Consider the following 24472-nt stretch of genomic DNA (forward strand, 5'->3'; position numbering starts at 1 on the left):
TGTTGTCTGCTCTCCAGTCCAATTGTTAATCAGTTTTTCAGAGGCCAGACACTTTAAGCTGGCTTTGACTTCAACTCCTCACACATAGAAAAGCCACCCTCCTCGTGTCTCCTCTTTTTCCAATCAGTCAGGGTGAATCTGGGTCTGGTGACGGGCTCCTCCTCCACCATCATCACCTTTTTCCATCGAAGCCTGTCTTTTTTCAGTTGCCCTCCTCTTCTCCTCCTCTCTCTGTTTGGCCTCCTCCTCTCATTTTCAATCTTTCAGTTTCTTTATCTCTTTCCTCTTTTTCTCTTTTTTCTCTCCTGCACCTCTGAATTTCTTACAGACCTGCTCTTATTCTGTGCTCCCTCGCCATTTCTCCCAACTCTCTAAACATTTCTTCTCAGAGATGTTTCTTTCTCTCCTCAGGGGTCAGTGTCCTGATGCTCTTGATTATTTCCATTTTAGCCTGGAGTTGACTTTGTTGTCTTGACATCTTGTTCTTGTTCACTTGTGCAGGTTGATTTTCTTTGTGTCTGTCTCTTGTAGATGTGTTTTGTAAAGTGATGCCACTGGACAGCAGAAGTCTAGAATAAGAAGGGAAGTGGAATTATGAAACAATCCCATCAATTATTATATATCTATTTTTATTCCTTTATTCCATTTCACTTCTGCCTCTGGAATAATCAGTGTGTCTGTGTAGATTGCTAAAAAGGAAATGTGTAATATGCTCCAGCCACTGTAAAAGTACACCAATGATGTAGTATCACAGTTCAATAATGTAAGATCTATAATCCCATAATACAACTCCCCACACTTGTAGCTGCCAAGCTGTCACTGTTACTTTCTCAGACTGGTCAAGGCTTTTCCAGAAACTTTTCACAGGCTGAGTTTTACTCATAACTTGATGTTGACATGTAAAATTGTGGAGTACACCTTCATAGACTCATCCATAGAGTGTGTGACTTGCAATAAGCTACACTAACAGCATGGAGATAATGGTTGAATGGTGGTATTGGTCGGATGTTTTGTAAGTTGGTTAGCAAGTCCACCATTGTGGACATCACAGTTTGGCTTAAAATACTTCCTCTAACCTCAAATACTTTCTTGACCTTCATCATTATGGTTGCAATAATAAACACACATTAAGGTTGTGGAACACTCATGGTTAAAGGAAACAATGATGACTATTGGTTTCTGTGGACCCGTCAATAAGCTGCTGGCAGAGAGTCGTTTTTACAGTCTGTAGACTCAGTTGGCATTGGTTTTGGTAAGGATCCTGGCTGCTGCATTTTGAGTGTAAATGCATTTGGAAAAGACTTTCACAGTTGTCCCAAGAGACAATGCTGTGACCTTGGTTATGTTCTTTAAGTGCTAGCGGGCCACTTTTTTCTTCATTCTTTTTGGCCCGTTACACAATAAATAATCTTTGTTTTGTCCTTATTAAATTATTTAACACTTTATGTCATATATATCATAAACAAAGGCTTTCAACAGGGCTCTGATCATCAAAAAAAGCAGAAATGTAGAGCTGTGTGTCATCTGCGTAACAGAGCTTTCAATGAGCATCAGCTGCAGGGCAAAACTAACAAGTTTATTTGATATGCGTATACATTTTATGACTGTTAGCCTCTGCTTCAAAACAATGCAAGCATGATGATAGAGAAAAGTACCTACCTGTTTATATCAGTCCCACCTCCACATACTGTATATCCATTGTTGGCAATTGGCGACCTGCAGGCCAAAAGTGGCTGTCCAGCAATAATATCCTGCCCACCAGATAATTCTGATAATCAGAATTTCTTTTTTTAAATTTTAGAAGATTGGATTGACAGTCCCACATATAGCTATAATGTTCAAATAGAGAATCTACATCCACTTGAAGAATGCTTGTTATACTTTTATCCCTATTGAGAGTGAATGACAGACACAAACATTCAAGAATCAGACTGCGGCCTACACTGTCAGTTGGCTACAACACCTGATCTGGCAACAATTACCCAATTATTACAATTTTGAGCTATAGAGAGTTTCTTTCTGAAAAGTTCTGACCACAGTCAGTTCTCTGAAATAGCTTTCATATGATGTGTGGTATGAAAAAATTACACCAGTTCAGTAAATCAGTCAAGATTATGATGGGGAGCACTGCCACACATGTGAACAGTAACAAAGCAAATTCTAGTTGCACTTTCTATCAATCAATTTCTTAAATTAGCCTTTGATTGTGTTTGGTTCCAATGATTCCACCATCTAATGGATTAGAAAAAATTTGGCTCAAGGCCAAACCTACTTGCTGACCCCTGCTCTGTATGAATGTGTGTGTGCGCTTAGCTGAGAGGATGACGATTGCACTGTAAGCATTAAAAAGTCCACTGAAAGCACTGCATTTCCATATGTGCCACACAGACATTTATGGGATTAATGAATGAACGAATTAATGAATTATCTTTATTTACATTTAGCTTTTACAGCAGCCATCTCCAAGATGCATTATTATGTCATATGAGGGAATGTGGGCTGCCTCACCCTCACTGTGATTTTACAGTTTAAAATGTCCTAAAATGTTTTGTATTTGTCACTGACCAATTATACAAACTGATGTCAGATACCTCAAATCATGGTTTAACAATAAAATATGATGTAATGGAACGTGCTGCAGTAATATGCTTGATCATGCTTTTTTTTTTTTTTTTTTTACAATAATTCACTATGTTTAAAAACACAAACTCTTTAAAATATGCAATAACTAAGAATATATATGTGTGTTTACATATTTTTTTCTTATCATGATTTTATTCTTTACTTACTTTTATGTATGCTGCTATGAGGATTGGTTCCAAACATGATTTGTTTGTTTTGTTTGTGTATTTATATACAATAATAATAAAGAATCTATCTATCTATATAGTGAAACTGTGGTATTAGCCACCAAATGTGGGCTTCTATAGCCAAGATTTTTCTCCAGGCCACCCTTGCCTGCTACTTTTTCCCACTCGCTGGATACTCCAATCCTTGTGGAAAGCCCTGGTAACAGTGGAAACTGATACTGCATTTACAAATGAGGAAGCTAATGGAAAGAAAAAAAATGGGACCAAGGACTGAACCTTGGGGTGCACCACAAGAATTAAATCTCACCATTTGTCTTTCAAAGCTGTACTAGGGCATCTTCTTCCAACAGCGTCTCTGTGTGACCTCTCAAAGGAGCATTGGGGTATCTTTCTTTCTTCTATAGAATCTTTAGCTCCTCGTGGAGGACGGATGTGATCAATGCCTCAATCCCCTTATCAGGAGAATTGTGTCTGTTAGTCTGCTTTACAAGCCTGCAGTTAATGGTGTGTGTGCGTGTTGAGGGGGTGAGGTTGATGGGAGAAATGAGAGGTGAGAAATGGTAGGGTGAGGGGTGGAGGATAAGAAATGGAGGCAGGAGAGGCGAGAGAGCAGGATGGATGAAAACAGGACAGGAGGCAGAGGTGAGAGAGAGAGAGAGAGAGAAAGAGGAGAGAAGATGGATGGATGAGAAGAGGGGAGAGGTGAGAGAGGAGAGGAGGGGTGGGGGGCAGGAAGAGAGAAGGAAGGAAAAAAGATAAATGGAGGACAGGTGGGGAGGAGAATGACTTGCACTCGACTCCCAGCCCTGAGAAAGAAAAAGAAGAGGAGGAGAGAAGAGAGACAGAGAGAATAGCTTTTCCCCACCGTTCTGCCCGCAAGCCCTTCATTAACTATTCATTACCGACTCTGCACATCCTATCTATCTATCTATCTATCTATCTATCTATCTATCTATCTATCTATCTATCTATCTATCTATCTATCTATCTATCTATCATCCTGCTTCTCACTCTTTCCCAGCCAACTATCGCTTACACACATTCCTGTCTCTCCATTCGTGGTCAGTTTCTCTCTGTTTCTGTCCTTCCTCCATTTCTTCACTTCGCTCAGTCAAACCTCCCTGAATCTTTCTCTCCCTCTCCCTGACTTTCTCACACCCACTCCCTTCCCTCTATATCTTACAAAAGGCTTGACTGTACATCTACAGCGGAAGACAGCCTCTCTGTGTGTATGTGCTCAGTTGTGTGTGCGTGTGTGCGTGCGTGTGTGTGTGAATTTGAAAGAAACCTGATTTCTGTTGAATCTGAGGGATGTATTTATACTTAAATAGATCTCGCTGCAGCCAGTAGAACAATGCACAACACCAGTGGTGACAGACAAGGTCAAGTCTGTGTGTGTGTGTGTGTGTGTGTGTGTGTGTGTGCGCGCATGTGTATGACAACAAAAAACAGAAAGGGGAGGAAGGGAGTGATTTATTGAGAATCACTCTCATAACCACACACATACACTCACATTCACACACACACACTGCTAAATTTTCTCTGATTGCAACACACACACACACACACACACACACACACACTGCTAAATTTTCTCTGATTGCAACACACACACACACACACACACACACATGGAGGGTTGCCCTGGGCTTGGTATTGCTGCTGTGCAGAGGTTAGCTGGGTGATGCTGCATGAAGGCCTGTTGTGGCTGCTATCATTCAACAACCAATGCTCATCTCCCTCTCTCTCCCTTTTTCCCTTTCACCTTCTCCCTCTCTCTCTCTCTCCCTCTCTCCTCCTGTTTCCTCTCTCTCTCTTTCACTCTCTCTTACTCTTTCTCAATCTTATTTTCTCCCTTTCTTTCTGCCTTACATCCTCTCTCTCTCTCTATCTCCTGCTCCCTCCCTGGTTTCCATGGTGACAGCTGTGCGCTGCAGAAATCACACTGATCGGAGAATGAGATAGAAGGAGCTTCTCCCTTTTATACATGAACACACACGCAGGCACGCTCTCTGTCTCACACACACATATACACACACAACACATACAACCAATGTAATACACACAGTATGTTTGCAGTTTCCTTAGCACATGTGTTTATACCTTTTATACTGTGCGTCTCTGCTCACTGTCTCACTAGTCTGTCAGCTGACTCGCTCACACACACACATTCAGGCCATGTGTGCAGGCATGTTGCCGGCCATGCCTTCCCAGGGTGCTATACCTGCCTGTGAACACACATAATTGGTTTGGCTTCCATATCACTCTCAGTTATTGGATCATGCTTAGCAAGAAATTAGATCAATTTTGTTGATGCCTGCTTTGCTGGACAAAGAGAGAGAGAGAGAGAGAGAGAGAGAGAGAGGGAGGAGAGGAGGGAGGGAGCATCAGCTGACCTTGAAAGAAGGACCTCTTGATGGACAGCTGATGGGAGTGCTGGTCACATGTGATTGGCTAGTGGAGCAGGCTGGTCACAGGCTATTGGCCAGACAGTGCTGTCCATTTGTGGCTCCCTTACCACCACCACCACCCCCTTTTCCCCCCCACCCCACCTCCCCACCCACTTTCCCCACCCCTCTGTGCTCTCACTGAGGAATTCTCCCATCACTCAGTGATACAGAAGGCTTGGATCAGCAACTTACACTGCACACACACACACACATCCATCCGTCAGTGCAGACAATAAAATGCACGCGTGCACATCTGCGCGTCACACATGTTCTCAAACACATCCACAGTGCTGTGGAAAATCTCTGTGTCTGTGTGTGAATTGCAGCTGCAGAATTAGACTTGTTATAGCTTGCTTGGTGCTTGTGCTGTGTGGGATGTGTGAATCTACTCTAATTGTGTTCGTGCACATGTATTTCAGAGGCTCTCTCTCTCTCTCTCTTGCTGTCTCTTTTTATGCATAACTGAAGATTGTTGTGCAGGCTTTTTTGCAGTCAAAAGAATAATTCCTTATCAAACTAAATATCAACCTCAAACACAACATTTCCAAATTAAGTCAATTTGAATTTATTTCCGTTTTATCACAATATTTTTTCTGTACTTGTTAGCGAGCAGTGCTGCCAAAAATAGGCGCTTTTGTCAGATCTTAGAGGAGGTTTTGACGGGGCCCACAGGATTTATTGTCTGACTTGGATGTTCTCCAGTCTGTTTACTAATAGTTTTACAGGTAAAAACTCATAGACACAAAAATAAACAGAGTTTCCGTCTGGGTGTTATAACTATTCTAAGGTCGACATCAGATGGTAGAGCTGAATGTAAAGCTTGTAGCAGTGAAAATTAAGGTCTAGGCAATAAGACAGTACGGAACTATCAATTGAATTACTTATTTAAAACATTATCTGTCCAACATCCTAATGTACCCCATAGGTGCTAATGTGTTTCTGGCAGAGAGAGAGTGGTTTTAAGACTTAATGGAGAACCCTTCACAGTAAATTCCTCCTCCTCGGCATTTGTGATTTGGTTTAGGAACATCAAGCAGCGACAGTCGAGTGAGCAGAAAGGTTGTTTATATGTTTTATAGCCTTTTCAACCTATGAGTATGTGCAATTATAGATTCAACCATGAGAATCTACCTGTTTTTTTATGAATTAATCATCACATCTACAGTAAAATAAGATCAGTAAAGGTCTGTATCGATCAATCATGTTTGAATTTAATTTAAAATGAATGCACTTGGCATTAGAGCAGACGGTCTTTGATGATGAACAGCAGGCATTTTGATGTCTGATTAAAATACTGTAACCATACAATAGACACAAACACTTTGAATGTATCAATCATTATAAAGGGACAAACTCATGAGGATGTTTAAAATGAAGATTTATGTCAGGTGCTTAAAACGAGTTAAAATCAGATTGGGAATTTGTTGTGATTCAATCAATCCGACACTGTCACTACCATGAAACGTGGATGTGACATCCATGAAGGGTAATTTCTTCCTGGTTCTCAGCTGACTTTCCCAGGCTGACAAAAACCTCCATGTTGCCTGAAGAGAGCGTCCCAGAGAGGGATGATCTCATCGGTAACCAGGTTCACCACTCACAGCTGCTTCAGGCTGATTTTCACCACTCGTACCCACACTTACCCACTGACAGTCTCACCTTAGACTCACCAGGTTGTTACTGTAAGTGGAGCAGCTCTGAAAAATAATGCCTCACATAGGTTTTTGTTACAAGGTCTCCTCCAATACTTGTAGAATTATTTGTCTGATTTGGGAAGTTGGTTTTTACAAAGTCAGTTTGCATTGGAAACAAATGGGATAAGTACATCCAATTGTTTTAAAAGAGAGTATGTATGTCTAAGGTTTACAATAAGACCTACTGTAAGCCAAATTAAAGGAGCTCTGAGTCCAGCGTGCAGGTACATGATATATTACAATAGAAGCAGGAAACAGTTTAGCTACCTCAAACATAAACAGTAACCGTCAGGTTTCAGTTACATCACCGTGTTGGATCTGCACTGAAAATACTAAAATACAGAAAAACAAACTGAATCATTTTCTGATGTTTTCTCAACTGAAAAATCTATGGCTCTCCCGTTCCAACCCTGGCTCTTAGAAACTGTTTATATACTACCAATTTGCTTGGCCACTTACATTTCATTAGGAAATGTAATTGCTGCCTGGATTATGTTCAGTGGCAGCATTTTTTTTCCAGTTAAGGAAGCGTCATGTTCTGGCCCAGAAGGCATGTTGTTGGTATTCGGGGTGGGTAGCTGGCGTACAGAGAATCTGAATTTGACACCAGGAACTGGGGTTCATGTCCCAAGTCTCATGTGTGGTTAGATTAACTAAAAAAAACATGGTGGTTTGGGTTAAATATGGAAAAAAGTAAACATGTCCTGGCTTGTGCTTCAAGTCAGCAATGAATTTTTCAATAATAAATCAATTTAAAGAAGTTTTCCAAATGTAACCCTGAAAACATGAATTGTACTTTAGTTGCTACCAGTGGATATATCTGTGTTGGAAGAACAAATACTGAGAAGAAGTCAGATATGTTCAGTATTTGCAGATGTGTTTGATAGGAACATGTTATGATTTTGAAGATACATTTAACATTTCATCATTATCTTTATGAAAAAATGTAATTTGGTTTTTGCTCAAAACATATTTTATTGCAAATTAGCAGCACATAAACATAATTTCTAGGAGGACTGAATTTGCTTCTTGGAAAAATGTAGATAACATTATTACATGTCAACATATTTCCATCAAGTACAATAGAGTTCATTGTGAAAAAAGTCAGGTTTTAGTCCTTCTCTCCAGACTCACCAGAACAGTCATACAGGAAGAGCTACTGTGTATCATGAGGAAAGAAGCCCAACAATTTTGTCTTGCTTTCAATTAAATAGAAAAAAAATGTGGCTCCCGGCTCATATTGTGTTATTACGATCACTCCCTTCACATCCATGTAAAATGCAACTTCTTAGTACAGAGAGTTTGTTTGGAAATTGTCTAAAGGAAATTAGCTGAATCTATAATGCTGCAGAATATAACAGAACATTTCAACACTATCACAAAATGTGGTGATAATCACACACTGATGCAGGTGAAGACGACCTGAGGAAGGATTTTATTCCTTTAAAGGAATAGTTTATAGAAATATGCTCATTCCTCTTCTGTTGTAGCACTTAAAAGAGGTCATGTTTAGTGAGATTTAGTGTTGATAGGTGAGTTTTTTGACAGAACCAAACTGTTTCCTTTTGCTTCCAGCCCTTATGCTAAGCTAGGCTAATAGAAGCTGTGAACTCACTGCACAGACATGAGAGATGTATCGATTGACTCCCAGTGAGCAAGCAAATAAGATTATTTCCCCAAAATGTCGCACTAAAGCGTCAAGGTTGACATCATCCACAGCTCTGGCCACGTAAAGTGAACAACACTGTGGAAGACGAGCGGCTCAGTGCTGCTGCAAATGTGATTGAATTGATCAGTTGAGGTAGTTTGGAGGGATTGATTAATAGATTGACAGAAGGATTGACTGTTATTTAACTCTGGATGCATGGACAAACTGGCTGTCCTCTCCTTCTCCTCCTGTGTGTCTTAACCTCCTACTCGTGCGTGTGTTGTGCCAAGCTTTCGAAAAATTTTCCAATCTGCGGAGACCTAAATTTCATTTTAACACCTCACTCTCTTTCTCCCACACATATTTTAAATGAACTCCCTGGTTTTGGAGAAGTCACAGCTATCATACTGTCTGTTATGTTTTTTTTCCTTTTCTTGTGCTGCCTTGCCACAGTGAAATGATGCAAATATGTTAACAACTGTAGTGTAGTGTTTGTGTAGAGTAAGTCTGTAGTTGAACAGCCTGACTCATTCAGGGTTTGAGATGATAGGTGTTTTACCAGTGATGCTGAAGTGTTTTTCTGACAGGAGGCAAAATCAGTATCTGTGCAAGAGTTTTATGTTCATACTTGATCCTACTGTGTTATTTATGTCCCCTTTCTATATTTTCTTTCTGTTGTTTGGTGGCATTTCTAGTTAATTTAGTGTTGATTATTTCTAATGTATTTACTGACTGTGAAGCACTTTGTAACTTGCTTTTGAAAAGCGCAGTACAAACAAAGATTATTATTCTCAGAGGTATTTTGTCATTGTAAGTCTAAATGTCAAATCCGTACTGCTGGAATTGGCCTAAAGTCGCCCCTCCCACAATGAAATCTCATCTCTTTCCCACATATGGTACATTGTTATTAGATTACAGTTCCCATGATTTGCTCATTGTCTCCTGCAAAAATATCCAAAGCAAAATGCAGGATGAAAACAACAAGCAGGCTGCTCATTGTCTTATAGAAAGCAATTTGTCATGACGGGATTAAAGAGAGTAAACTGGTGAGCTCTTATGCATTTTTGCCAAAATAAAAAAGGGTCCTGGTAACTCATCCTTGTTTTAAATGAGAGTTACACTCTGAATGTTTCCTGTAATGACTTCCAGCCTGCACTGTCCTTTTGAAGTAAGGCCTAGAAAAGGCTCAGCTTCATAGGTTTAATGCTGGATTCATGCCACGTTTGGTTAACTATAGATGTGAGATATCATATATGATTTAAAGAAGCATAAAGTATGTACATTTTTATGTGTCTCCTGTATGCTCCACCTGGTGTGGCAGATTACAGGAATGTAAAACAGGAGTTCAGGGCTGCTAGTTTGCACGACATGTTGTCCGATTACATGGAAAGGCAGAGGTGTTTATAGTTGTTCTGAACGGCCTCACTTGAAGGCAGGGCACGCATCTTCCATACAGTCCCTCCTGGAATTCATAGTGTTGCATTCGGTTGTTAACATGATAATCGTGGCGGAAATAGTTTAGCAAGAAATGAGAGAAAAGAGTTTTCACCTCCACACAACTGGCCGATCATGGTGTGAAGGGGCTGCGAACGTTTGATAGCTGTTTTCAGAAAGTTGCATAAGTAGTCAAACCTTGTTCACATTGTTAATGTAAAAATGCAGCTTTAAAGTCATGAATATAACTTTGGGTGTAAGTGCACCAGCATGTGAGTTACGATTGCCTCCAAAGTGTAACATCATGAATTCAGGTCTTGTCTGCTGCAGGCCTGGAAGAAGAAGCGCTCTCATGCTTCTCTTTGTTCGGTTTCATCCGTTGACACGAGCACAGGCCGAGATCAAGTCTGGTGGAGGCGAGTAAAGATTCAGTCCTAACTGAGTCTGTGGCATCTGGAGGCTCCTTCAAGAAAATACCAAAATAGCAGGCAAATTATTCCAAAAAATATATGATGGCAGTGACACTCTAGTGCTATTCTTCACTATAATTCATTATAAGCCAGGAGCCATGGAGAGAGAGAGAGAGCGAGAGAGAGAGAGAGAGAGAGAGAGAGAGCACATCTGGTGATGTTGGGATGATTTACTTTGGTGTGACGTGGAATTATACATCAACAGTGTGTGTCGAGTCTGTGACAAGACTAAATCTCAGAAAATGTGAGAAATGGATTTAAGGATGTGCTGCTTGTTCTGTTGCGAGTCTAAAATCATACCTAAATCCTACTTACATAACTGCAAGCTGTTTGGAGGGTACTTCATGAGGGGGTTCTACTTTTTCGTTCCACTGAGAGTTTGTATTTTTTTAACATCACTGACTTCCACTAATTTGCTGACTATCCCACTCCGTCTGAGGGACTTCGCTCCAAGCCCACTGGTTCCCTCTGAAGACGTTATTCTTTAATTAATCAGCAGTGACCTAAGAAAATCATTTTCAATCAACACTCAGACTGTGGTGGTGGGTCAAGCAGCCAAAAATGTACATCAGTTTACACTAACAGCAGTTACTTTGACATACTATGACCTGTATCTCATTCATTCGTTATCTTTGTGACTAATTTTCTGTGGCCATTTTTCTGGCTCTGGCTCAGGAAGTAGACACCCCCCTCCCCTCCTTTGCAATCCCACCTGTCAAAGACTGATTGGTTGGTTGTATTTCCAACCAGGAAAACAACAACCAATGACCACAACACCAGACCTTGTTGAAGGACCAGCAGACTCAGATGTATAACCGCCATGTTCTCAGTTCATGTCTGGACAGGAGCGTTTGCACCATGTCTCTGGATCCAATTGTTTCCTGTCACTCTGTGCAACTTAAAAAAAAAACCTGACAATCACAGAGCACTGATCACAGTCACCTGTTGCTATTTAATCATAGATGTCTTGTATGTTATGTGCAGTATGAGAGGAAGAAGTGGATGGCCAAGTCCTCCAGCTAAATCTAATACAGAGCTGAGATTGGAGTTATGAGGTTTTCACGGGACTGGCAGCGCACAGTTTTCAGTGTGACATCCACAGACACACAGACCTGCAGTGTCTTATATAAATGCATCAAGCTCAACTTCTGGTGTATCTGCTGCACATGTATGAGGAGATGCAGCAGTGCTGTGAGGAGCAGTGGGCCCTTAAGACAGCAGCCATGTAGCTGATCAACCATATCCCATCACTACAACACTGTGCGTGTGTGTGCGTGTGTGTGTGTGTGTGTGTGTGTGTATGCAGGTTTATGTGGGTGTGTTAGGCCCACATTTTGCACATCAACATGTGTGTAAAATGTGTGTTTGACTGGCTGTGTGTGTGCATGTGTGTGTGTGTGTGTGTGTGTGTGTAAATGGTGCTGAGTTGTCTCTTTGCTTTAGCTTCTGTGTGTTGCCTACGCTGGTGTCAGTGATGCAGTCTGTTGTAGTTTTTAAGGAGAGAAGAGAGAGAGTGAAACTCTCCTGAGACTGATGAAGCACATGCGCACACACACACATACGTAAACACACACACACACACACACACACACACACACACACACACATTGCTCCTTAGTGAAAATCTACTGCAGAGACTTTTTGAGGCAAGATTTTTTTCTCTATAAGCTTTCAGTTTGTCTTTGCTTTTCAGGATTCAGACCTTACTCAAGTGCTTTTTCTGTGTGTGTGTGTGTGTGTGTGTGTGTGTGTGTGTGTTTTGTGTCAAATATTATTGATTTTCCTTCGTTCTTTAGCCATCTCTCATGTGAACTCTGACCTGGTGCCTCAGGTTTTGACCTCTGACATCTGAACCCTCACAGGTTTTCATCAGCCGCACACAAAACACAACACACACACACAACACAACACACAACATATATATATACACAAATACAATTAAATAGGTAGATTAATTGAATGTTTAAAGTTCATTTCAATAATGCAAGCTTTTATTTCCTCTCTCCACTCCCTTCCCCTCTCACTCTCTCTTTCTCTCACTGCCCCTCTGTCGTTCTGTGTCTCTCTCTATCTCTCTCTCTCTCTCTCTGTCCAGCCTCTGCTCCTAAGCTTCGGCTGATGCGAGGCCAGTCTCTGATGGAAGGGGACAAGCTGTACTTGAAGTGCGAGGCGTCAGGGAATCCCAGCCCTTCCTTCCGCTGGTACAAAGATGGACACGAGCTTCAGAAAGGCAGAGACCTCAAGATAAAGACCAACAAGTGAGTCTGTCAGACTGGATATTACCCTTAATATTCAGCCTCCACACTTACATGGACCGTAAGTCTCAAAATGTTACAAATCCAGACAGAGGAGCTTCTTCAAACAAATGCTGCAGTGGTTCCTGGTATTGTGTTCAGCTGTTCAGTGGTTCCTCTGTTTTGGTGACGGTGGGAAACTTCCCTCTGTAACCAAACTGTGGCCACTGTTAGAAAACAGGACTTTTACTTCATGTTTTCCCAACTTCCATAGATCTATAATGAGTAAACCTACAAGTGAAAGCTACGTTATCAATGTATTATATTAACAATGAATGACTTCCTGTAATACAGTGCTGCAGGAATGAGTCCTAAAACCCAGAAATTAGTTAGCATCTTAGGACTCTTGGTTCCCTCGTCCAAAGTCACTGTTTTTTTTTCATGTTTTTTTGTTTAGATGACTGAAACAAGGTCTGGGGTTAACACAACTCACGTTTTATTCTACGACATAAAATATAACAGTAAATACCCCACTCATGATCTCCAAGCTTTTACATCTCTTAAAAAGGCCAGTTGCAAAGAAGTGGCTAAATGAGACTACAGAGGTTGTCGGGACGTTCAACGTCATCACATTGAACATGAAAACTGATCTACTCACCAATCAGCTTTGACAGCCTCATTGTGTTTATACTCACGCGCTTACAAACTGTGACTAACTTTGTAAGAGGAAAGGCTTTTGCAGAGGAGGTCAGAGCTGTATCTAAAGTAAATCTAAAGGAGGTTTAGCAGTGGAGGCGCTGAAGTGGTGTCGTAGCTGTTTATAGCCTAACATTAGCTTTTTACTTGTGGCGATTCTATCTGGGCTTCAAAAATAAAAAAAGGGGTGTTCATTTGTGAAGATTATCATTCTGAAAAAAACATGTAAGTATCATAAACTTTTGTTTGTCAGTAATACAACAGCCAGTGTAAAAATTCCCATTAGTTTACTGTCGAGAGAACCAGGGCGATACTAACTTCCGGGCTGGCCTATAAAAATACATCATTCCTGTGGTAAATGAGGTTGCTTGCAGTGGTAAAGCTCTACAGGTAATGTTAGTGCCTTTTAGCTCATTGTTTTGGTTTTACAGCCCACAATACTGTACTGTTTTGGTTCAGTCCCGCCGCTCTCACAGCGTCGTTTGGGCAACAGGCAGCTGTTTTCAGCAAAGCCAGTTACATGTAGGTTTACTGCCGGGACAAAGCATCAGTAACATTGTTCAGAAGATATAGTCAAAGGCAAAATCAACAGGTGTTGAACTATATTTGTTGTGTGGGTTACACTGCACAGATACAGAGTACATCGTATCATAAAAGCTCACCCTTGTCCGAAATTTGCAGTCATCCATTTAATGTACTGACACGCTGAAAATGTTTAAAACTATGTATCACGCTCTTTAACTGTACTGCTACAAAATTAACAAAGCTCAACCTGTTAAGCTTAATTTTCTGATTGAACGTCTCTGTCCCGTCACACAGATCTTAGGAGTTATTCTTGTCCACTTTCAAGTCCTTCGTCCTTTTAGTGTCTGTGGTTTGTATTTTCTCAGTTGCTCAGTTTTTAAGGAGAAACAGTAAATCAGTCTCTATAATCCTGCTATGCTTGTATATTAGCTTTGCTAGCCAATCACAATAAACATTTGGACATAACAATCAATTGTTTCTTGCTTATCAAGGCTGGAAATAAAAATTCAATTTCTTGTCCAGTCAGAGATGACTCTGCTGGTTTTTTTTGTTTTTTTAAACAGTAACTGACAGTGTCTTTTTATCTGCTCTGTATCACCCTCTCACTCTTCCTCTCCCCTGTCTCTGTGTCTGTCTCTCTCTCTTTCACTGAAGAAAAAACTCAAAGGTGCAGATCAGTCGTGTCCGTGTGGAAGACTCTGGCAACTACACCTGTGTGGCTGAAAACTCACTAGGACAAGAAAACGCCACGAGTATAATCAGCGTGCAGATCTGTGAGAAATCATCACATCTATCTCTCTATCTATCTATCTATCTATCTATCTATCTATCTCTCTCTCTCTCTATCTATCTATCTATCTATCTATTTTCATAAATAATAATATTGATAGCCACAAAAAGTGATGATAATCATTCAGATCACTTTTATTATGATACGCTCATACAAGTGCCTCTGTTTTATGCTTTTTTTTATGATTTTCTTTCATCAGTCTTTCATAAAAGCTGAAACTTGATACCTTGGTTCTCAGTCCACATCCTAAGACCCACTGTGTGTCTACTTTTGTACGGACTGGTACAATTTGATCATCCTGTATTTTAATGAAGACACGAGAGCTATTATTCTGTTATGTTCAGCAATTGCACCTCTCCACAGAGATTTGACAGCACACCTATGGAGCCTTTTTCAGAATGAAAAGGATTGAATAGAACGAGATGTGTTTATTACAAAAGCTGTTTAATATCAAATATGCAAGAATCGGCTCATACAATTACATGCTTAATATGTCAGCTGTGGTCAAATTGCATTGTGCGTTACGTGGCTTATGTCACCTCACAGACTATTTTACAAGATATGGAAAACCCAGACAAGAAGACTGATTATATTACTTGTAAATAAGTTTGAAAGGAAGAAGACAGAAGTGTGTTGTGTGTGGGGTAGCAGGTGTATCCAACTGGACCTGGCCTTTTCCACTCACCAAACCAGTGAACGTGAGCTGAGAGCTGCAGCAGGCGCAGGAAAGTGACTGATATCTGTCCAGAAAGTAGATGTCACACCAGCATCTTTGAAATTCACTGAAGAAGTTTGAAAAGTCTGTGGCATGGTGTGGCAGGATATCCAATACTATAGCTGCCATTAAATTTGAACACCTTGTTATTTCAACAAAGAGGTGACAGCCTTTTTTGTCTGGTTTCTGTCTGTCTGTCCATCCGTCCGTCCTCCTTGTAGTGACAACCACCACCCCATCTCCGGGTGTGAGTCACGCGAGGCGCTGTAACGACTCGGAGAAGGCCTACTGCGTCAACGGAGGAGACTGTTACTTCATACATGGTATTAACCAGCTGTCCTGCAAGTAAGTTGGTTGCTCAGTCGGCCCCGTCCCCTCGGTCATCACTGTGTAGTCACTCCCCCTGTCTCTCCTCCCCCCTCTCTCCCTCTCTCTCTCTGTCTCCCTCCCTCTGCCTCTCTTTGGTCTCTGTGTCGCTGCACTACCTTGTCTTCTGTACCCTGGTTGTGCCAACCCACTTTCCCATTCGAGTGAATGGGAAAGTGGTCATTATGTTGGACCTTATGTCTCCATCCCTTCAAAATATGTTGAGTCCTGCTCCAAGAGGATCACTGTAGTTTATAATGAGTGAGGTTTGCCTGTCATGACACCTCAGAACAACAACAGAAACTTTCAAAAAACAAATATTTACATTTCATTGTGTTTGCACTAAAAAATGTAATCAGTAAAATCTGATTTTATCTATTTTTTTAAAATAATCAAAATAAACATAATTTCTGTATTTGTTTAAATGTATTTATTTAAGCTGTAACTATTTAAGATGAGATGCCCTTTTTAGTGAAATTGGTCGTACCACTTTCACCAAAATGCTAGTAGAAGCCAATGGAAACTATTAGCATTCCCATCCCCAGAGACAATGATAGGTTTTACTGTTTGTTTAATTTTTTTTCAGTCACTATGCAGGATGTATGTGGGAAGGTTTATAGATGTTATGGTAAATAATAAACAGTGGGGTCCAAAAGTCTAGAACCTCCTTCATCTATCAAACAGAATAGCGGGGACGTGCTAGATACGTTAGCAAGCAGTTAACATAGCAGTCAATCCTGCTTTCGCTTACCCTGTGCTAAATGTTTCAGAGGAACAACACTGGCATGAAAAGTTGGACAGGACGTCCCACTGACGTAGTAGCTGCTGTCTCTGCTGGCGGTCACTCTGTTGGCATGTGACCACAAAACATTTTGCAGGCTGAGGGTGCTCAGTGACGCAAAGTGAGCAGAGGACACAACACAGATTTCAACTGATAAAAATGTGAAAGTGATTTTGACTGTCTTGATTTTATTTTATTATTCACTTATTCAGCTTTATTCTGCACCATCTATCATTAGCCACTGAGTGGTGAAGCTTGTCAGTTAGCAACCATAATCAAAGAACTGCTAATCTAAAAACATCTGCCAGTATTAACTGTACATGAACTGTAACACTCAGTCAATAGTCCAGTAATAAATTATAACTGTTACATAAATTATATGAATTGGTACCAAGTGAATTATTTACATTCATTCAAATGAAACAGCTGATTATTTGATTATTAACAGTGAAAAGTCAGAAGAAGTGCAGCTATTTTCCTCCTGGGTTATTGGCCATAGGTTTATTTAATTTACTTCTCTGCCAGTTGTGTAAACGACAGTGTGGAGGCAACATGGGGGAAACTAAATGAGTATCAAAACTGCTTGTCAGAGGTGGGATGACATAAAGCTGAAGCCTCAACCTTCTGACAGTGTTTACTAAAAACGACTTCTACAGGAAGTCATATCATTTATTCCTTTTGATTTCAGGCATTTTGGACTTCCTGTGTAAGATACGACAAAATTAGAGGATAACGTAGCCTTTAAGGTACTCATGGCAGTGCCTGGATTTAGTGTTTTCTATTGATGTTTAAGAGGTGAACAAAATCAGCTCCCCCACCACAACCGGTTCAGGGAATTGAACCAGCAACAATTCAGTCTCTAGCCCACACTTTAAAATCTGCATCACCAGCTGGGCTTTGGTGAGCTGTCACAGAACCACACACCAGATGTTAGGAACAACAATGCTGAAACATGTCGATCATATTACGTTTCTTTTCACTCCAGACCATTTTCTACTGTCAGATAAACATATAACATGTATGCATAGCAGGTATGATAATTGCATATATAATGTTTTGTCTGTCTGTCGTCTCCCTCTGGTGCTGCTGAGCACATGAATACAGTACAGCGAATTTGTTCTTCTTTGTCATTTTCACATTTTACTGTGAGTAAGCTCACTCACTGACCCTGGTATAAAACTTTTTGCTGCAGGTTTCTCTGTGATTGTGGAGCTAACAGTTTATGTTGCGCTGTGGTGCGTTCACTGTTCACTGTTCACATCCTGTAGCAACCTCCGACTTCCGAGACGTGACATTTGTTTGCTGCACAGCAACATTTTAATGGAAGAAGCTACCAAATCAACATCAGAGCAGACCAATGTCCATTTTCTTTATGTTTGTTTTTCAGCTGTGAAGTTTTGGTTGTCAGGAGCTCACACAAACACATGAACACCTCACACAGACGCAGAGCAGCCGATGTGTCATTTTCTTTCACTCTGAACATGTTTAGCAGGTGCTTGGCTTCGGTGTAGGAAAATGTCAGTAAGACGTACGCTGCTCAGGCCTGACAAACATTAGTCTTTCAAATATCTCCTTCCTTTTTTCCCCCTCATCTTCTCCTTTTCTCTGAGACTGTCTGTGTCACCACGTTTTATGTCGTCCCAGCAGGGAGGAGACGGGACAAGCTGCTTGACAAAGTAAACAGTCCATTCATGGCAAGCTGGATCTGAGACTATAACAGTAGTGATGCCGCAACTATATTTTGCATTGACGCAGACTATGACTGGTTAAAGGTGCTCACTGCTCACACTAACTATCCAGTTCTTCTTCTAGTGTTTATTTCAAACTGTAAACATAAAGTGCATCACTTCCTGTGAGTGGGAGGATTTTTCCTCAGGAAAGAGCTACCAGACTGGTAGGTGTTTAGAACAGCAAGTGCAAAAAATTGAATGAACTGGATATTAGATGAATCACTGTTGTGTCACATCAACTTATTACATGGAAAAACAGAAAATAACAGGTAGTCATTTACCTGAAAATGTCACAAGTTAAAAGGTGCACCATAACATCATAATTAATAGTTTATTTTGTAAAAATAACTCAACATTTTTGTCAGCATTTTGGCACAATGATGTCACGGTAAAACGCCGGCTACAGCCTGCAGCCTCTTACATTAGTATAGCATATATCATTGCCCTTCTTTGGTGCATATTCAATGGTACAGTATGACTCTGAGCTCGGTGCAGTGTTTTAAAATACAAACTGTATCTGTCACCAAAGCTTTAATTTAACCTGAGCTGTGAAAAACTCTTTGCTTTCCACTTGGTGAAATGTACAGGGTTTTTTTTCTAAACCAGGGGTTGTAATCTTTCAGTTCCAACTTGCCATACATACTGGGTCATTTTGTAGATGTGTAACAAACACTTCCCCTGACAGTGTGGATAGCAGATGGTGTGTATAGTCAAGCATGATCAAGAGCTTTGTTGTTATGCTTCCTGTACAATTGGATGTATCTCCAAGAAATCCATCCTTAGATCCTTCGGTGTCTGTTCCAGATCTGCACTCTTTGTTTCTTCATTTCCATTTCTCTCTCTCTCTCTCTCTCTCTCAGTATTTCTATTCCCTTACCTCCCCCTGCACTCTCTCTCTCTCTCTCTCTCTGCCTTTCTCTCTATCTCTCATTTGATATACCTTCCGGTCATTGCTGAAGGATAAATCAGGATTTTTTTTTCATGGTGCTGACAAGCAGAAAACTTTGTTCGAGAGGGTGCATACAGACATCACGAGCTGCCTATATAGAAATTTAGGGGTACAAAATGTGCAGGATTGTACAACCTTTTGTGCATGATTGTTCTTCATGTGAACACACTGCATATTTAAAGAGGCTATGGCAAGCTAGCAAGGTAGCAGCAGAGCAGTTTCTAGAGAGTTACTGTAGCTTCTCAGCTTTGTCATCCTTTGTTGGCCTGTCTGTTGGGGCCGGTGGATAACAGGATGTAAATAAGACTGCTGTCTGTAGACTGTCTGCGCTGCTTGTTCACTTCAGAGATATGTAGACCTCCACTCTCACACTGAAACACACACACACACACACACATATACACAGACACAGACACTCGCAAATCTGCACAACAGCTGCAAATCAGTGCACTGCATGGCACTGGCAGGCAGAAATAATTGTTAATGTCCCTGAAATTTGAGGTGGTATTTGCAAGCTCTTTTGTGCCGCCCATGGAAACGTATAATCTCCTCTTCCCTGAAGGGGAAAGTAATGCTGTACTGCAAAATGGAGTCTGTAGGTTAAAGTGGAGGACAGCAGGCACCCTGGCTAAAACACAGTGTGGAGGTTAAAGTGGAGATCAGTACAGACAAACATTCCCCCTGGCGAGCTGTTGGCAGGTTAAAGCTTCGTGTGTCTTGCTTACTCACTGTTGCTCTCAACCTGTGTTGTAGTTGTCTGTGTGGAGTTGCGGATAGCTCCTCTGATTAATCTGGACTTTGCTGGTAAACTCCCGTCTGACTGTTAGCAGAAAACATTAGCCCCTGTATTCCCAGCTATAGGATGAAAATGTCAACTTTGCCTTCATGGATCAATAAAGTTCATTTAATCTAATCTAATCTACAAAATGCCATGAGTTCGGGTTCGTATTGATGCCTGAGCGTAATGCCGTCTCTGTATTTTTTTCTTTTAAATTTGATAAATCTTTGTATAATGAATATAACAAAATGAATCACAGGCTTCACTTTCATTCAGAGGGTTGGAACAAAAGGTGTGCTGGCTTTTTTTCCCACTCTGCTCGTTCTCAGGCCTGTGAGAACAGTACAGTTGGGAAAAAAGGGAAAGCGAGCACGAGCAGATAAAGAAAGGGTGGAGAGAAGCAGAGAGAGGGAGAGAGAGAGAGAGAGGGAAGAGGCAAAAGAGAGAAGAAATGATATACAGTAAAAGCTATGTCGGCATAGGGCTGCTTCTGCTCCAAGTGTCTCCCACCTCTCTCTCTCTCTCTCTCTGCTCTATTTATAACTCTATGGGAAATTGCTGAGTGGGCTCTTCCGAGGGTTTTTGCTGTAATTGATTCAAAATGCAAGTTGTCTCTTCAGTGGTGAGAAAGAGAAGAAAAGGATACCCAGTCAGTTACATGGGCAGTGTATGGATGAGGGTAAGATGAAGGTCCTTGCATTTTAAACTGGACAAATTTGTTGACCAGATACTAAATCACTGTAATAAATAGAGTGTGGTTATTATGAGGGTTGAGTGAAATCGCCAGAGAGCTTCTGTTATCCTATAATGACTGTAATGGGGCCACACCCATAATATCATAGCACTGTGCTTCATCAATTGTTGTGATTCATCTGCAGTCTAATGTGCTCTGCAGTGGGATCAGATTTTCTATTACATGCCTATTTTTCATTTGACTGCAGTAAAGGTGATCTACGATCAATTATAGCAGCTAAAAGAATGAATCAATTATACCTGGCTGGGTAAAAGCCACGACACCCATTATAACACACAATTCAAGACATTTCAGGATTTGAAGTGCTCTCTCAAAAAGATTTTTTTATTCTCTCAAGGACATCATTTGAAATGAGGTCGTGTAGTGTTTCTTTTAACGAGCCGATAAGAAGCATCAGAATGGCAGTATCAGTACCAAAAATACCAATATTTTGGACGATGTATGTGTATCAGTTTTCAAGTTGCTGTGATGCCTTGAGGAGTCTTACTTGTTAGTTTCAGTGTTGTGAGTTTGATGGCTGATGCCAGAATATGAATCATATTCAGCCCGTGGTATCGCTGACAGCTCGCCACCCATCCAGAAACAAAACACCACACTCTGCAGCTGCATGTAAACTGCTGCTGTTATTTATGCCCAAGAAATACCAAAACCTTTTCCAACCATTTTCATGCTCACACACTGTGGAGAGCTGTCTGTGTGTCTGTGTGTGCGTTTGTGTGTGCGTTTGTGTGTGCATGCTCTTTTACATTTATCTGTCTTTATTTGTGAAAAACAGTTAACATGTTAAGAGTTTTCCATTTTTGCATTCATCAGAAGGTTTTTTGGCAGGAACTAATTCTTTAAGACTTAGTTTATATGGTGCATTTAAGGCTTTTTTTAATTGTTTGTGATGGGTCACAAACACACGCATTACACAGAGCCAAGATGTTGAATGCTGCAGCACTCTCTTAAACTGCTGCATGTGCATGACTAAACAGGCCATACTGCTGTGATCCTCCTGGATCTTTTCACCCCAAACTGCAGCTTCATTCAACTTTGACCGTGAAATACAACGACCTCTACAAGACACGCTCAAAGACATTCTGACGACTTCTGTGTTGGTTGGAGCACTAACCACAGCTGTGACTCCACACTGCATAATTTTGATAAAGTCGTAAGCATAGCAGTGAATATATCCACGAGGCCAGTGATCCAGTGTTTGTTTATATATTCCTTATCCCATCCACATTTTGTATTTTTGTAAGATAATTCATTAGCACATTATTCATTTCAAGTATTTCTGCATTTAATTATCTCTAATCAATTTTTTTTTTTTTTTTACATTAGCAGTGGATCAAATGTGTAATGTGAAAGTCGACAAACCCACAGGGATTCGTCACCTGACTCTGCAGTTTCCTGCGCTGTGAAGAACTTCACTGTTTCTTTAAGCTCATTGATTCATGGCCTGAAACGTTATTGTTTTGGTTCATTCTCACAGCTCCCGTCAGCCTGATTTCCAAAAGCAGCAGGCAGCAGTTTTCAGTGGAAAAAATCCTGATAAACCCAACTTTACACAACTTACCCAAAACCAAACAGTGGACAGACAAGGTTTGCAATGTGCAGGTGGAGAAAGTGGAGGATGTAGCAAAAGAGACAGATATTTTTCTCCGAGTAGGTCAAGACCAAAATCAGAGCTAAAAGAAGAGTGAATATTTGACATTTGTCAGGTTCCCGAACACATGACTCTAAATAAAAACTAATGTTGCTCGTTTTCTGCTGAATGTGCAAAGAAGCTAACATAAGCTAGGACATCAGCCAAATTAGTTTCATAAAGTGATAATATGTGTTGTGTTTACAGCTTGCTGTGCTGCTCCCACCAGTTAATGCAGGTGTAGGCATGGTTTTTTTTGTTTTTGTTTGTTATTTTTTTCTACCATTAAAGGATAAAAAGACTCTAAAACAAGCTTAAAGAAGACTGATTTGTTGATTGTGTCAGACTCTTATTTTGAAATAAATGCATCATGACAACATACACGTAGTAAGGAGATCTGAATATATTGTATAAGTCTATCATAACCCAGCAAATACACCAGAGAAGTGTTTGCTCCTTTCACTTTGCTTCTTCTTTGTGTGCCACATGTGCATTGTGACAACATCATAGACGAAAAACACTTTGCTGGGTTCTGAGAAAGTTTTACATACAGTTTTAATATTTAATCTTGATAATAATAATAATTTCAGTACAAAGAGAATTCATGCCAGCATAAACTGACCTTGTCTGCTATTTTACAGTTTCTACAGATGTTTTATAATGAACATCAAAATAATGGATGTCCATTGTAAATCAGATGTACCTTAAAGTTTTCCTTGACTTTTCTTCTTTTATTTCATCGTGTTTTTGGTCAGGGGTTAAGAAATGGATGCAGTGAATGAGAGTTGATGATCTATTATAACACAATTGAGTGTGTGTGTGTGTGTGTGTGTGTCTGTGTGTGTGTGTGCACGCGCGCGTGTGTGGGTGTGTATATGTGTGTGTGTGGGTGTGTGTGTGTATCTCTGTTTGTGTGTGAGACAGGTTAGAGGGTAACAACTGTACGTTTGACCCCTCCTACTTCCTGCACCACCATCACTTGACCCTCATGACTGTGATGATGTCTTAACTGTAGCAGTGATGTCATAGTGATGACGTCACGGTATGCAGGTCATCTCTCTCTCTCTCTGTAGTTGGTGGATTGTGCTGTTTCTAATCCCTCATCTCTCTGCTCTCTTGTGTCTCCCTCCTTCCCTTCCTCTCTCTCCCCCTCTTTTCGATCTGTCTTTGTGTACTTCTCTCTTTCCTCCTGTTTTATCCTCTCTCTTCCATCTGTATCTTTAACCCCTGCCCCCACCCCCCCCCTTTGCCCCCTCTGTGTCTTGTTTTCCCTCCATCAGGTGTCCCAATGACTATACGGGGGACCGCTGTCAAAACTCCGTCATGGCCGGTTTCTACAGTATGTCCATTTGCTCTTGTCTGTCTCCTTCCCACTGAAATACTGCATGCTACATTGGAGGGGTTGGATGGAGAGAGCTGTGTGTGTGTGTGTGTGTGTGTGTGTGTGTGTGTGTGTGTTTATGTGTGCAAACCTGTTTTTCTGTTTCATGTAAGCCAATGTGTAGGGGAGTGTGAGTTTGCATGCCTCTGTGTCCACCCCTTCCTCTCCCTGTCTCCCCTGGTTCCTCTGTGGCGCTCCTCTGGAAACCACACACAACCAATTTAGATATTTCACAATTTACACATAAGATATTTTTCACTGTAGTTTATCTGCTTGAAATCCTACAGCCTAGAAAGTTGCTAAAACATCCCCAGAATGGACAACTCAACAGTAAGCACCACATTTTTATGTTGTGTCTGCTTTTTTAAAATTCTGTATTTTTAACATGTTAAACTGCACACAAAATACTTCTCTTCAAGCTTGATCCAGTAAACTGTGCAAACAGAAACAGAGGAGACAGAGAATTAACACAACAAGCAATACAGGAGGTTAAAGTTATTTGCTTTTATTGCAACACTTTGTCACTTTTCTTTGTGTATGGTCCATCGGTGCTGCTTAGTTTCCAGCAGTAAAAAGAAAAATTAAACGATCAAGGCAAAACTATGTGGATAGAGACTATTAATACAAGGTTGTAAGT

At 40.7% G+C, this 24472-nt stretch overlaps 1 protein-coding gene across 4 annotated transcripts in view; it reads left to right on the forward strand.

Annotated features, from left to right (window-relative positions):
• LOC139605576 (pro-neuregulin-2, membrane-bound isoform-like) overlaps positions 1–24472 on the forward strand; it is a 69763-nt gene that overhangs the window by 27907 nt on the left and 17384 nt on the right. For all 4 annotated transcript variants that reach the window (XM_071457174.1, XM_071457173.1, XM_071457171.1 and 1 more), the window contains 4 exons: positions 12602–12764; positions 14616–14734; positions 15688–15811; positions 23735–23793. In XM_071457174.1, coding sequence (XP_071313275.1) covers positions 12602–12764; positions 14616–14734; positions 15688–15811; positions 23735–23793 — 465 coding nt within the window. The remainder of the gene's footprint in view (positions 1–12601; positions 12765–14615; positions 14735–15687; positions 15812–23734; positions 23794–24472) is intronic.

The sequence above is a fragment of the Trachinotus anak genome, unplaced genomic scaffold, assembly GCF_046630095.1.
Source record: "Trachinotus anak isolate AG129_WGS33_773 ecotype Australia unplaced genomic scaffold, CSIRO_AGI_Tana_v1 ptg000021l, whole genome shotgun sequence".
NCBI lineage: Eukaryota > Metazoa > Chordata > Actinopteri > Carangiformes > Carangidae > Trachinotus > Trachinotus anak.